This window comes from Furipterus horrens, unplaced genomic scaffold (genome assembly GCF_987537825.1).
Source record: "Furipterus horrens unplaced genomic scaffold, mFurHor1.1.pri manual_scaffold_6, whole genome shotgun sequence".
Lineage (NCBI taxonomy): Eukaryota > Metazoa > Chordata > Mammalia > Chiroptera > Furipteridae > Furipterus > Furipterus horrens.
In genome coordinates this window covers 18,289,827-18,302,768 of record NW_028327176.1, presented here as the reverse complement: position 1 = coordinate 18,302,768, position 12,942 = coordinate 18,289,827, and the positions used below count along the sequence as shown (strand labels likewise).

The 12,942-nt window shown below is 49.7% G+C and overlaps 1 protein-coding gene across 1 annotated transcript in view; it reads left to right on the top strand.

Moving 5' to 3' along the window:
• Nucleotides 1-12,942, top strand: part of GALNT14 (polypeptide N-acetylgalactosaminyltransferase 14) — a 187,409-nt gene that overhangs the window by 129,858 nt on the left and 44,609 nt on the right. The window contains exon 3 of the mRNA XM_090280203.1: nt 10,444-10,542. Within this exon, the coding sequence (XP_090136329.1) occupies nt 10,444-10,542 (99 nt within the window). The remainder of the gene's footprint in view (nt 1-10,443; nt 10,543-12,942) is intronic.

Here is a 12,942-nt window from a genome sequence, read left to right as displayed (position 1 = left end):
AGCCATGGAGTTAGGGAAGAGGAGAAAACTACGAGGGAGGTTTTCTTAAAGCTAAATTTTACAATTAAAGGGTTTTCAATTATTCTGAGATTGCATCCTTTTCTGGTGTTTAAATATCCTTTCTTTTATAAAATAATGATGATACTAGATGACGGGATTTTTATAATATATTCTTTTCTGCAGAGTAAAATGTTGCAAGCAATGGTCTTCATCATTTTTTAATTTTATTCTACTTATACAAAAGAACTGAGCATCTATTAATAAAAACCAATATCTGACACTAATGTTGAAATTTTAACTTGGATTATATACAAACTGAGGTTTAGGAATGACTTAGGACCACAGTGTCCAATCGAAATTGATGTGACCCTCCTAAGTAATTAAAATTTTTATAGTAGACACAAATTGTTAAAAGTAAAAGAAATAAGTGAAGTTAATTTTAATAATATATTTCACTTAACCCAGTATACCCAGATAATATCATTTTGACATATAAACAATATACAAATTACTGAAATTGTTTACATTCTGTTTTGTACACAGCCTTTGAATTCTTGTGTACATTTCACACTTACTGCATATCTCCATTCCAACTAGACACCTCCCAGGTACTCAGTAACCACCTGTGGCTAGTGACCACTGGATTGGACAGAGCAGGTCTGGGAGAAGACAGTGTTGAGCCATAGTCTCCAGTCCTATCAGATAGGATTCAGTCTCTCTTATCCTACCCAAGGAAGCATCCCGTATCATCCCTAGGATTTTGGTTTATGAGAAAAACATCCAAGCCTTTTAACACAGTCGAATGTTTCCAGTGTAACAGAGAATGGGTCAGAGGCACCATCTGATCATCCCAGGTGTCTCCCAGGACAGCCTTCATCCCAAGCTCCCTGTTCTTGCCACCGTGGCTTCATACTCCAACTTCAGTTTTGGTGACCTGTTTGGCCTTTTCTCTCTGCGCGACTGACCTTGGCACCTTGCTCAGCTCACAGCTCTGCAGCTGTCTTGAGCTGGTGTCACCCATAACTTAGCAAGGGACATTTTCTCCTGTGGCTTTGCCCCGTGGAGGTCTCTCCTGCTTCCTCCCTACTCCTTCTTTGGGCACTTACTGTATGTCTGCAGTGCTTAGTCACTATGCTTGGTGCTGACTGAGGCTGCTACTACAAATAGGTCCTTGCCTTCATTGTGGCTAACAGTCAGCAAAGGAGAAAGAAACGTGAATTCACAAGACTTGGCAATAACTTTCAGAGATGAGGTGAATGCGGGCCCTAGGGGAGCCCTTTGGAAAAGTCTTGGGAGATCCAGAAATGCGTCCGGGGGAAATAACTTCCCATCCAGGGTTAGAAAAGGACAAAATATCCCAGCCTTGGAAGAGAGGAAAGTGCATTTCAGACACATGGGAGGTAGGCTGCACCTGCACAGGTCCAGAGGGGGAAAGCAGGTCAGGCAGAACCTGGCTGGAATAGGGAGGATGTGAAGAGAGGGGTCGGAAGTGGTGCTGGGTCAGAGGGATGGTAAGCTGTGGTTAGGAGTTTCAGCTTTATGTTGTGAGAAACTTGGACAGAGATGACAGGTGTGAAAGATTTGCAGTCTGGAAAGATCATTCTAGCTTCAGCATGCAGGATAGATTAGAAGGGGATAAAGCCAGCTAGAAGCTGCTGCAGTAATCCCTGAAGATGTGACGGGAATGCGGCGAAATATCCAGGTTGGGAGATCAGGACAAATGATCAGCAGGACCAGGTTCAATTAGATCGGGTGTGGGTGAGGGGGAGGCAGCATTCAGGAATATCTCTTGTGTTCATGGAATGGAGGAAGGTCTATGACACCATTTATGCCTGTCTGTCTTCCTTCGTTCCTTCCTTCCTTCCTTCCTTCCTTCCTTCCTTCCTTCCTTCCTTCCTTCCTTTCTTTCTTTTTCTTCTTTCTTTTCTTTCTTTCTCCCTTTCTCTCTCTCTTTCTTTCACTTTTTAGGCTGGGTTATTTTGTTTGTTTTTAAGTAATTTGTTTTTCCATATACAGTTTTACAGTTGACATATACTATATTAGCTTCAGGTGTACAACATAGTGATTGCACATTTATATATGGTACTTTACCAAGTGATGGCTCTGATAAGTCTAGTAACCATTGACAATACCAGACATGGTTATTCCAATATTACTGTAGCTCGGCCTTCCTTAACTGGACTTCTGTGAAAGAATTACACCTTAAAGCCCTAGGATATCCATTGTCTGAAATGAATTAACTTCTCCTCTATACATATGGAAAGGTATTAAGCACGTTCCATCCATGGGAGAAGGGAGAAGACAGTCACTCAAATAATTTTCCATGTATTGTGTTTTATATTAGGAACCCAGGAGTTGAATCTATAAAGAGTGGAACAAACCCCAAGGGTACTGCTGAAGTTTTTGTTTGTTTGTTTGGAGCTAAAAGTGCCTCTATTCGTTGTCTGTTGCTGCATAATGAATTGTCCCAAACCTTAATGGCTGACGATGTGTATCATCATTATTCCTGTGGGTCAGAAATTCAGGAATGGCCCAGCTGGGTCCTTGACTTCAGGCATCTCAGGGCATGACTGGGGTGGACCCTCTTCCAAGCTCCCTCATGTGGTTGTTGGCAGGATTCAGTTCCTCACAAGCTGTTGACCAGAGGCCACACTCAGTGTGGCATCTGGGGATCCCCAATATGGCAGCTTGCATCACCAAACATGCATGCCAAAAGAGTCACAGTCTTCGGTAACCAAGCCACAAAAGCGATATCCCATCGCTTGAGCTGTGTTCTGTTTCTGGGAAGCAAGTCACCAGGTTCAGCTCACACTCAATGGGAGAGGATCACACAAGGAGGTGGGGGTCGGTGGCCATCAGCTGCCCACCACAGTGCCCAGCTGACTTTCCGTGCAGTTCATGTCCCTGCCCCAAGCCCTCCCAGTATCCTGGAGTTTAATAACACATCCAGCAATGCAAAACATGACAGCGTTGTGGAATAGCAGGTCTCACTCTCATTTTAAGTGTCTTTATGAAATGGAGGATTTCTAAAATACTAAATGAGGGTGGCTATTGAAACAAGAAACAGGGACAGTACATGTTTATGAGGATGAACAAATTAACCTGCATGTGAAATCCCAGGGAAATTGACATGAAATAAAAATTTCATGTCTTACAGTGTATCAGTGTTTCCCATGAAATGAGATTAAAAGGAATTTCTGTTTTTACAGTTCTCATACATTTTAGACCACTTGTGTTTTTCTCTTCTAAAGAGTTGAGTGTGAACCCAGAGGCCAGTCACAGGTGCAGCATTTTATAGTGTGTGGTTGTCTTCCTTTTCCTCTTAGCTGAGAGCAGGCTTCCTCATACAGAACTGAGCTGGGAGTGCATCAGGTGTTCCCTGCTCTGAAGATGAAATTGATTCTAAAAGCTGAGAGCAAGTTCACGATCCCTGTCCTCAGGGAGCTGACATTCTGGGGAGATCACTGGGCCAAGAGCTTTTCCCTTCTCAGCCTTTCTTCCTCATGCACATCGGTTTTGGTGGCAGGGGAAATGAGGGGAGGAGACAGTGGTCTCCATGAGGCTTCTTCAGGGCAATGCCACAGGGAGACAGGCGGGAGTGGGGGACAGGGGAGGGAGCATGTATGCCACCCCTGCATCCGGGAATCCACAGATTGTCCCTCCCTTGGGGACAGTGTTCTCCCAGGAAGCTACCTCACTTTATGTCTTGTGTCTGTGTTTCCCTCGGCCTTTGTGGCTGTAGAGTTCAGGACATGGGCACATGCAAAAGATAACCCGCTCACTTCCTCTGCCCGGGACTGAGCCTGTAGTATGTGCCGGAACTCCGGGAATTGGAGGGACAAGCCATAGCTTTCTGTTGAGAGGGGCCTCTTGGAAATCACACCTCCACTCACCTTTTCTGGCTCTGTCTGGGCAGTAAGCAGGGGCCCAGTTGGCATGTCCCTGCAGCTGCTCAGCCAGCAGTGTCCCTGTTTCTCCTTACTGGTCAGGGGTGGCAGCCTGTCCCTCCCTTCTGGGCAGGTCACTACAACTGCTGGATTCCGGGGCTCAGTCGAAGCGGCTCTTGGAGAGGTGATTTGAGTGTGGGCACACGGGTCCACGTGGTGGGCGGGGCACAGAGTGGACCTGAGCAGCAGCTGGATGCTTGAAACAGTGCTGGCACGGCACTGCTGTGGCCTGGTGACGGGCCCTTCAGCAGGCCTGGGGTCACAAGCCGCTTCAACCTCCCTGAGCCTCAGTTTCTTCATGAGAGAATTCATTTGACAATAGCCCCTCATAGGGCTGTTGTGAGCATTAAATATGTCGGGGGCTCGGTACAGCGCCGGCAGTAGGGATCACTAAGGAGTAGTGCACAAAACTCCCTGAAGTGGACATTCTCACCTCTGTCAACCAGGGAGCTAAGGCTTAGAGAAGTGAAGTCACTTGCTAGGCTCCCCATGACAAAGGTTTGACCCCGTGTGTCCCACCCAGGCCCACTGGATTTCCATTACGCTATGCTGCATGATCTTTGTGTAACCTTTCCCCTTTATCTAAATGTCCTTAGTCTCCCCTTTGGATCTCCAGAGCTCCTTTAAGAGTCTGTCTTCTCAGACTCAGAGCCATTGTCGGTTCTGGAGGAGCCAGAGCGGCTTTGCTTTACATGGACATTTTCACAATGATAATTATGCTTTCCTCTCTGCTTCAGAGTTATTGAGGCCACCTCTCCATCACTCCATCTTGATTTTATGCTCGAGAATAAAATCCCATATGTTTATATTTTATGACCATGTCTTTCCTTCCCTAAGGGCAGCGTGCTGTAGGAGGGAAACTATGTATGGGGGTCAGAGGACCTGGGTCCTCACCCCAGCAGGCACGCCCTGGGTGACCAGGGGCTCCTCCTGCCTGTTGAGAAAGTGGGGACGATGATCATCATAACACTGTGTTTATAGGTTGCTGCCCATTTAATGAGATCATGCAATAAAATGAAAGGCATGTGCACAGTATTACATTTCCATGATAACTGACATTGAGTTTCGCTTGGCGAATTTCTGACATGCCCGAGCTGGCACGTGTTCAGGTGCAGGGATGGGCAGGGGTTGGCGGGGGAGGGCAGGGGAGCAGTGATTGGCTGGTGGAGCGAGGGAAAGAGACGAAAGAGGGAGAAGCTCCACGCCCTGGTCAGGGGTTAGCATCTCAGAACCCTCTCTTGGAAGCAACCTCTGCCAATAAGTGGCACTGAACACTCAAGGAGGTGGTTCAGAAAGCACTTTGAGACCCAGCTGAACTTAAGGAAATCAAGAGTCTTAGTAGAGTCTTTCTTTAAAGGAAAAAATCAGCTCAGAGGAGTGTGCATTATTCAGGAACTGCTGTGGCCATCAAGACGGCAGCCTGGGGCTGGTCTCTCAGCACAGTCAGCGGTGGTCCATCCTTCCTCCTGGTCCCACCCCCATGCCTATCTTCCCTGCTCACTAGCTCTTCTCTCCAGTAAAACCCCTGAGTCTTTATTAAATTATAAACACACTTTTTGGTCCGTCTGTTGGCGCCAGATCTCCGTGTTGGCAGCCTTTTTCATTCCCCTCGTGTCCCTAATAGATCTTGCTGTTTGATTAATCTTTTAGATTGCTCTCACTGAAAGCCAACTGTCCTCACTGTGTCCAGTTTTTAGGATTTTTCTCGGCTCTTGACTTTGTTGATGCCAGTGTCTAGTGCTCATTCCAAAGCAGGGCTATTGTTCTTCCCGCCCCCCAGCTTCGGGGGGCAGGTGTCTCTTGCACAGGGCTCAGGCAGGTGGGCCCCACCCAGCACCAGCTCCTCCAGCTCTTCTTGTGCCTTAAGCAGGGTGAATTCACAGTGGGACACTAGGGACATATACTGGGTGAGAAATTACAGGACCTGGGTTCAGCTCATCTCAGTTACCCTGCAGGTGTGTGACCTTGAGCAAGATTCTGAGCCTCAGTTGTCCTCATCTGTGGAGTAAAGGTTCTCAGCGGCTGTCATGATGGTCAGATGAGACAAAAGGTGACTCCAGGCAGAGGCAGATTTAACGGCGGGCGCGCTGAGTGTACACCCTGGGCCCTGACACGAAGTTTGGTTTCATTACTATGCTGCATAAAATATGGTTAACATGTAATTTTATTTTCCCTGTCTCTCTCTTTTTTTTAAGAGGCCCAATATTTTCTTCTGCGTCTGGGGCCTCAACCGACCTTAATCTGGGTACCAGAAGCTGTGAGCAGGGGCAGATGGCAGATAGTGCCAAGTCCCAGGAGCCAGGATGCCTGCACCTTTGATGTTGGAGCACTGCCCAGCGGCCTGCCCTCCCCAGAGCCTGTGTATGCTTGAGGCACTTCCAGGATTCCTGCCCAGCCTGGAGGAGGAGCCCCAGCCTCTAGGCACAGGAAGCTGGAGGGGCTGAGGCCCATGAGCACAACTGCCCAGGCTCTACCCCATGCCTGTTATGTCACAAATTTCTACCCAGTTTAGGAGATTGGGCTGGGCCACCTCCAAAGCCCCTTCCTTTTCTGAACTGTGAGTTTGTGGTTCTAATTCAGAAGTACTGAACATGGCACGGAGGCTGGCTCAGCCTCAGTTGTGACAGTAATTCTAGTTGCCGTTTACTCAGCAGCTGCGAAACACCAGGTGTTTTGCCCGCAGTATCTGTGGTCTTCAGAATGAGCCTGAAAGTGGGGTATTTGTCCATATATTATAGGTGATGACGTTGAAGCTAGGAGAAGGTAAATGACACAACCAAGGACACACACAGCCAGTGTCCGGCAGGTCCAGGATTCACATGGACATCACAGTGCAGGTTCCTTTCTCTGAAATCGATGTTCTCTCCTCCTTTGCTCTCTCCTCCTCCTCTAGCCTCCCAGCACCCCTCACCCACTACTGCACTGGCCAGATCACTCACCAAAGATGCCCTTTCAGCCCATGGAAGATCTGGCTCTACTCAACGGAGGAAGGTCTGCAGATTTGAACTTGATGTTAAAAATAATAAGTTAATATTTGTCAAGCATCTATTAGTAATCTAGGGGGAGGTCCTCTACAAGTTAAAAATTGCCTCCACTTTGCAGATGAAGAAACCGAGGCTTAGAAAGAAAATTTAGGTGTCCAGCCACGCGGTCGAGCCTCAGCTGTAGAATATGTGACATTCCATTCAAATCAACCATGCTTGTTGAATGCCAGCCTCCATCAAAGCTTTTGATCACTGCCGCTGTGAGAACCTTTAACAGGAGAGCCCTGTCTTACAGATGAGCACACAGCAGCCTGGGGAGGCGGTGCTCTGCCCATGGTCCCACGGCTGGTCAGTGGTGTCTGGACCCTGGAGCCAGTGTACCATGAGCTGCCTCACTTGGTACTCAGCCTGTGGGCCCAGAACTGTGCTGTCACTGGGATGCTGTACCCCATTTTCCATTTGTCCAGGTCTACCTTACCCTGTGAGATCCAGCTCCTCCTCCTCCAGGAAGCCTTCTTCACCACCCCAAGTGGAGTCATGCGCACCTCTCTGCTCTCCCAGCCCCACATGCTGTGTCACTGTGGGTAGATACACCTGTTTCCTGGCTGGATGCCTACAAGGCAGGAAAAGTGGCCCCTGTCCCTAAAAGCTCTCTAAACCATTATGCCCCAATACCATCCTCCCGCACCAACTTGTCCTTGAATAAGTTATATCACAAAGGTTGGGGGGTCCCATTGCCCCCCAGAGTATGGAGGGGAAGTCATATCCAAGGAGCCTGACCCTTGACACAGCCCCGGCGTTGCTAGCCCTGAGTCACTCTACTTGGTCTCTTTTTTCTCTCTGTCTCTAATGGAGACGAGGAGGTTCTGCTAAGTTCTCAGCTCTATTGCCTTCCTGTAGAGGTGCTGACAGCACACCTTGCCACCTATGCCACTCTCCAGGCCTCTCTGTGTCCTCATGACCCAGCAGCACACCAACCAGGGGCCCCCCCACATCTGCCTTGACCAGCCACCTGTCTTTCTCCCTGCCTACTCCTTCCCACTTCGACTCAGTTCTGTGTCCAAAGATAGGCAAGTCTAAGGCCTCATCTCATTGAGACCATTTCAAGACATTTTTTTCTTCCATTTTTATGATGGTTATCTAATATACAACAAATTACCCCCAAAACTTAGTGGCTTAAAATAATAGGAATCATTGATTATCTTGATGGTCTTTACAGGTCAGGAATGTGCAGCATCTTGGCTGAGTGGTTTTGGCTGGGAGCCACTGGAGCCACTGTCACCTGGGGGCTTGGGTGGAGCTGGGGACTCACTTCCAGGCTGGCTCATTTATATGGTGGGCAACCTGGTGCTGGCTGCAGGCCTCAGTTCCTCTGCCCATGGGTTGGCTTCCCTCCAAGTGGTCCAGGCAGAGCCTGCAGTGCTTTTGTGGCTTAACCTTGTAAGTCACATTCTGTCACTTCCATCACATTCTATTGGTCCTATAGACTAGCCCTGATTCAGTGAGGGATGGAGCTACACAAGGCCTAAAGACCAGTAGGTGAGCATTACTGGAAGCCATCTGAGAGGCTGGCTAACACACTCTTTAAACCCATAAAAGGCTAAGTCATCCTCTGACCTAGGAATGCACTTTCTGAATTTCTTCCTCTCTATGTGAATGGGCATCTGGTATACTGAATTCCTATTCTAGGGATCGGGAGATGGACAAGGGTCCTTCTTCCCTAGAAGAACTCATAGTCAAGGGGGGAGACAGTCCCATCTCCAGAAGTACTAGAAGAGAGAGATGTGTACAGTTATGGGAGCACAAAGGACAGGTTGTTAGCTATCTGGGAGAGTATAGAATACCTTCTCAGCAGAGGGGACGTTTGCTCTGGGTCTTGAAGAATGAGTAGGAGCTCACCAGACAGAGGAAGGAGGAAAAGTATTGCTTCCTGCAGAAGTAACAGTGTGAGCAGTGGCAGAGAGATATGGAACTGTATTAAGGAGCAATTATGAAAGGTCTTGAAGGCTGTGGTGGGGAGTTTGGACTTGTACATCAGGAGCCACTGGAGGGTTTCAGCCAGAGGAAGGCCTAGGCAGAGCTGTATGGTGGACAGGAGGTGACTGACAGGGGCAGAGGCTGGAGGCAGGAAGACTGGTCAGGAGGCTGTCGCAGAAGAGCCATGGGGACCAGAAAGGAGGACAGATTCGGGGCATTTTATTCGAGGTGGAGCTGGCAGTATGCAGTGAGACGTGTCTCTGTGGGGCGAGCACAGAAAGGCCGTGTCATGAAGGTCATGACTTACCTTTTCCAGGATGTCTTCCCCTGAGGCCTTCCTTTCCTAATTACTAGCTCCTCATGGATGACCCAAGCCCAGCCTGTGCTTAGGCACTGAGCAGAACAGCCTGCCTTTTGAGGAATAAATTTTATGATTCAGTCTTTGCTCTCGTAGAGAAAAGTGTTCAGAATTATCAGTGAGGCCAAAGGGACAACAGGCTCACTGACCTGGGAATGAGGTTCTTAAGTATTTTAGGCCACAAACTTCTTTGAGAATCTACATAAAACTATGAACCATCTTTCTGGGGCAGAGTGGCGGGGGATGGTGGTGCACATTTGCATACACTTTGCAAACAATTTCAGGGGCCTCACAGTCCCCCTGAAGTCCATCCTTGGGTTTCTGAACCCCAAATTAAAAGTCTAGGGAGAAATTGAATATGAAGAGAGGAAATGTTTGATTCGCCAAACGTCTGTTATTTACTTCCTTGTTTAATACTCCTCCCTGTACTTGGACAGCCCCCAAAAGAGCAAGAAGCAGGAGGACACATTTACTCAGGGACAGCCCCTGGTGGCATCCGCCTCCCTTGGCAGGTTTATCTTCATTATTATAGTAATTTTCAGGCTGCAGGCTGCAATTTTCACTTGCAGCAAGGTATTAAACTGAAAGCACCCCAGATGTAATTGTCATACAAAATGATCCTGGACACGTGGAAATGAATGATTTCTCAAGTCGGGGTTTTATGAGTATTGTTTACGCCAGGGATTGAGGGCTCTGCCTCTTTAAGCGTGCCCAGTTTGGGTGTGTGGGGCAGGAGGTCAGGGGTCAGCATGGTGTGGTGGGCTAGAGCTGCTGGCCCAGAACATGTGCAGCCTCTGCCAGCTGGATGGGCACAGACTGGGAAACAGAGCCCAATATCTGGGGGCGGGTTTGTGCAGCTACTAGGAACCATTGGGTTCTAACTGGGGCATGCAAGAAATCCCACATTTATGTCCTGTATCTCAACTTAATTTGGCTCCAAGCCCACGTTCCCCCAGGTGGTGGGAAATTGAGCTTTAGTTATTTTTGGAGTTTCCGTGCCCCACTTAGGGCCAGGTGAGACCCTGGGGTCTTGCCCAGGACTGTGTGGCTAGAGCAGCCCCATCACACACCAGGCATCTGTCTGTCCTGGTAACCACCACGATGCCCTTGGTTCCAGTCCCTGACATCTGCTTTGCCCCCAAAAGTTCTTAGTCGTCTGCTGTCCTTTCTTCCCCAGATGCACCCTGCTGATGTACTGCAGGGACCTCCCTCCCACCAGCATCATCATCACCTTCCACAACGAGGCCCGTTCCACCCTGCTCAGGACCATCCGAAGGTAAGATGTTCTTCCTGGTTGGTCAGCCCTCCAGGGCCAGCACTTGGTGAGGGTTTGTTTGCTTGTTGGGGGTCTTGGGGGTACTGGCCGGATGATAAGACTATCAGGTGTTCTCAGCTTCTGCCAGGCACTGTCAACACACTGCACATGCATCCACTCAGCCACTCCTCACAGGCCTGTGAGGGGGGCTGTTCTCCCGTTTTATAGGGCAAAGATGGAGGCCTGAGGTGTTGGGTAATTTGCAGAAGGCCACCAAGAGTCATAGAGGTCCTAGTAGACCATGGTGTAGATGGCTTCTAGAATATGAGTTCTAATTTCACAGCTGACAAAGGAGCTGAGGCCCTGAGAGGCTGGGATGTACCCCACCCCCAGCGTCAGGCCGGGCTTGGTGCTCAGGTCTGCCAAGTGCTGACTATTCTAGCACCTGCCTCTCCACAGCCTCCCCGGCGCCAGGGCCCATGGGGCAAATCAGAGCAGCCCCACGCTAATTGCTGTTTGCTTTCTCGGCCACCAGTGTTTCAGCCCTGTTCCCTCTTGGGTTTCTCCATCCACCCTCAGTGCCTAGTCTGGACCATGCTGTTGCTCTATTAGGTAGGTCCTTACCTGTGGCCTGCGTGCATTTTTGATATGCAAAAGTCTCAGCCAGCATCAGCCCCCAGCAGAACGCCTCTTGTATAACACAGACAGGCCCTAGAGACTTGGCCGGGAATTTTTTGCCCAGGTTCTCAGGAGACGCTGGTGGTTGCAGCTCCCCTTCTCTAAGCCATGCCCCTTCCTCTCCTCTGGAGCTTCTCTCCCCCTCAAGCCCCCTTCCTCCCCCAAATCATCTGGCCCACCCTTTTGTCACTCAGGTCTCTAGCCACATTGGCATCTTAGATGGTGGTAACAGCAGCCACTGGTCCCGGGATTCCCCCGTGTGTAGGCAGCTCAGTTCATGCTCTCGGCTGGGGAGGCAGGAGGCCAGTGCTATGCCCACTTGACAGCTGCGGAAACAGACTTGGAGGTACTAAATTAAGGCCCCCTGTTGCTCAGCTGACAGCAGGGAAGCAGGGCTTAGACCCTTGTGCTCTGACCTGAGTTCTTCTCAGCAACCCTAATAGAAGCAGGCTATTCAGCAGGCTACTGAGCACCCATGGGGAAGGCGTTGGGGCCAGAGGTGCACTTAGCCAGGCCTCCAGCAAGAGAGGGGCTGGTCTTGGGGAAGGTGCCGGTGGTGCCTTCACTCCCTTGGCCCATGGCCTGTGGGAGCCATTTCAGATCTGCTGGGCAGTATATCACCTGGTCTCCCGATCCCACAGAGAAGGAGGTGAGACGAGATCTGGGCCAAGCAGGGGACAGCCAAGCACAACCAAGTCTCTTCCATTTCCATCCACCACACCTTTTCTCCCTCCCTGATGCATCTGCATGTCTGTAGGCAGGTGGGAAAGCGCCAGGTGGCAGGAGGGAATCAGCAATTAGGGTCCCCCTGATGGTGGGCATCAAGCCTTTCGCAATGCCTGTCACTCACGATAAATGTCCACTGAGCAGGGCCAGTGCATCCCCTACAACTGTAGGGAGGGGCCTGCCCAAGCACACAGGCTCCAGGCTGGCATTTCCCTCTGTCCACAGGGGCAGCTCTACCTGCTGCCCCCATGTCCTTAGAGACTGGCTGGCTGGGTCCTTCTCCCAGCCACTTGCCCTGTCTGCCCAGGCTTCTGCATTCACCCCATAAGCTGCCTGTTTGACTTTGGTTTTCCAACAAGGCTTCAGCTTTTGACAAGAAAATGTGCCAAGTCACATGGTAGACCAATAATGGACCTTTCTGATTTGTAAACCAGTATGGGTATGTGAGGTGTAACAGGGACAAGGAATGGTCCCATTTACCTGGGTCTGCTCTGGTGAAGGGAGAACAGAGCTCGCAGCCCTTCGGGCAAAGCAGGTACATGGTGGCAGAGGTATGGGTTCCAAAGTGCCAGCCAGACCCCACCACGCAAGGTCTTGTCTGGGCATGTCCACCAGATGTTTCCCTGAAGACACTATAGCATCTGAGAGAAGCTTCTTGCCTTGCAGGCTGGCCTCTCCTCCTCCTTCAAGGAGGCTTCTGATGCCATGCACCTCTGTCCCCCTCAACCCTCAATACACACACACACACACACACACACTCACCATTAGGAGACCAAGAACTTTGCCAGCACAGAGTAAGCACACGATCAACGCTAGCCATCCCTGTATCTGCACAGCTAGTGAGCACTCAAAAGAAGAGGTTGTGGGGTACTGAAAGAGCACCACACTTGAGGTCTAAGGACCTGAGGTCCAGTCCCATCCCTAGCACTTCCTAGCCTTGTGATCTTGGGCAGGTCCTAACCACACCTCTGAAGACTGTGCTAAAAGTGTATTAGATGTCTCAAGTTCTGTCACATT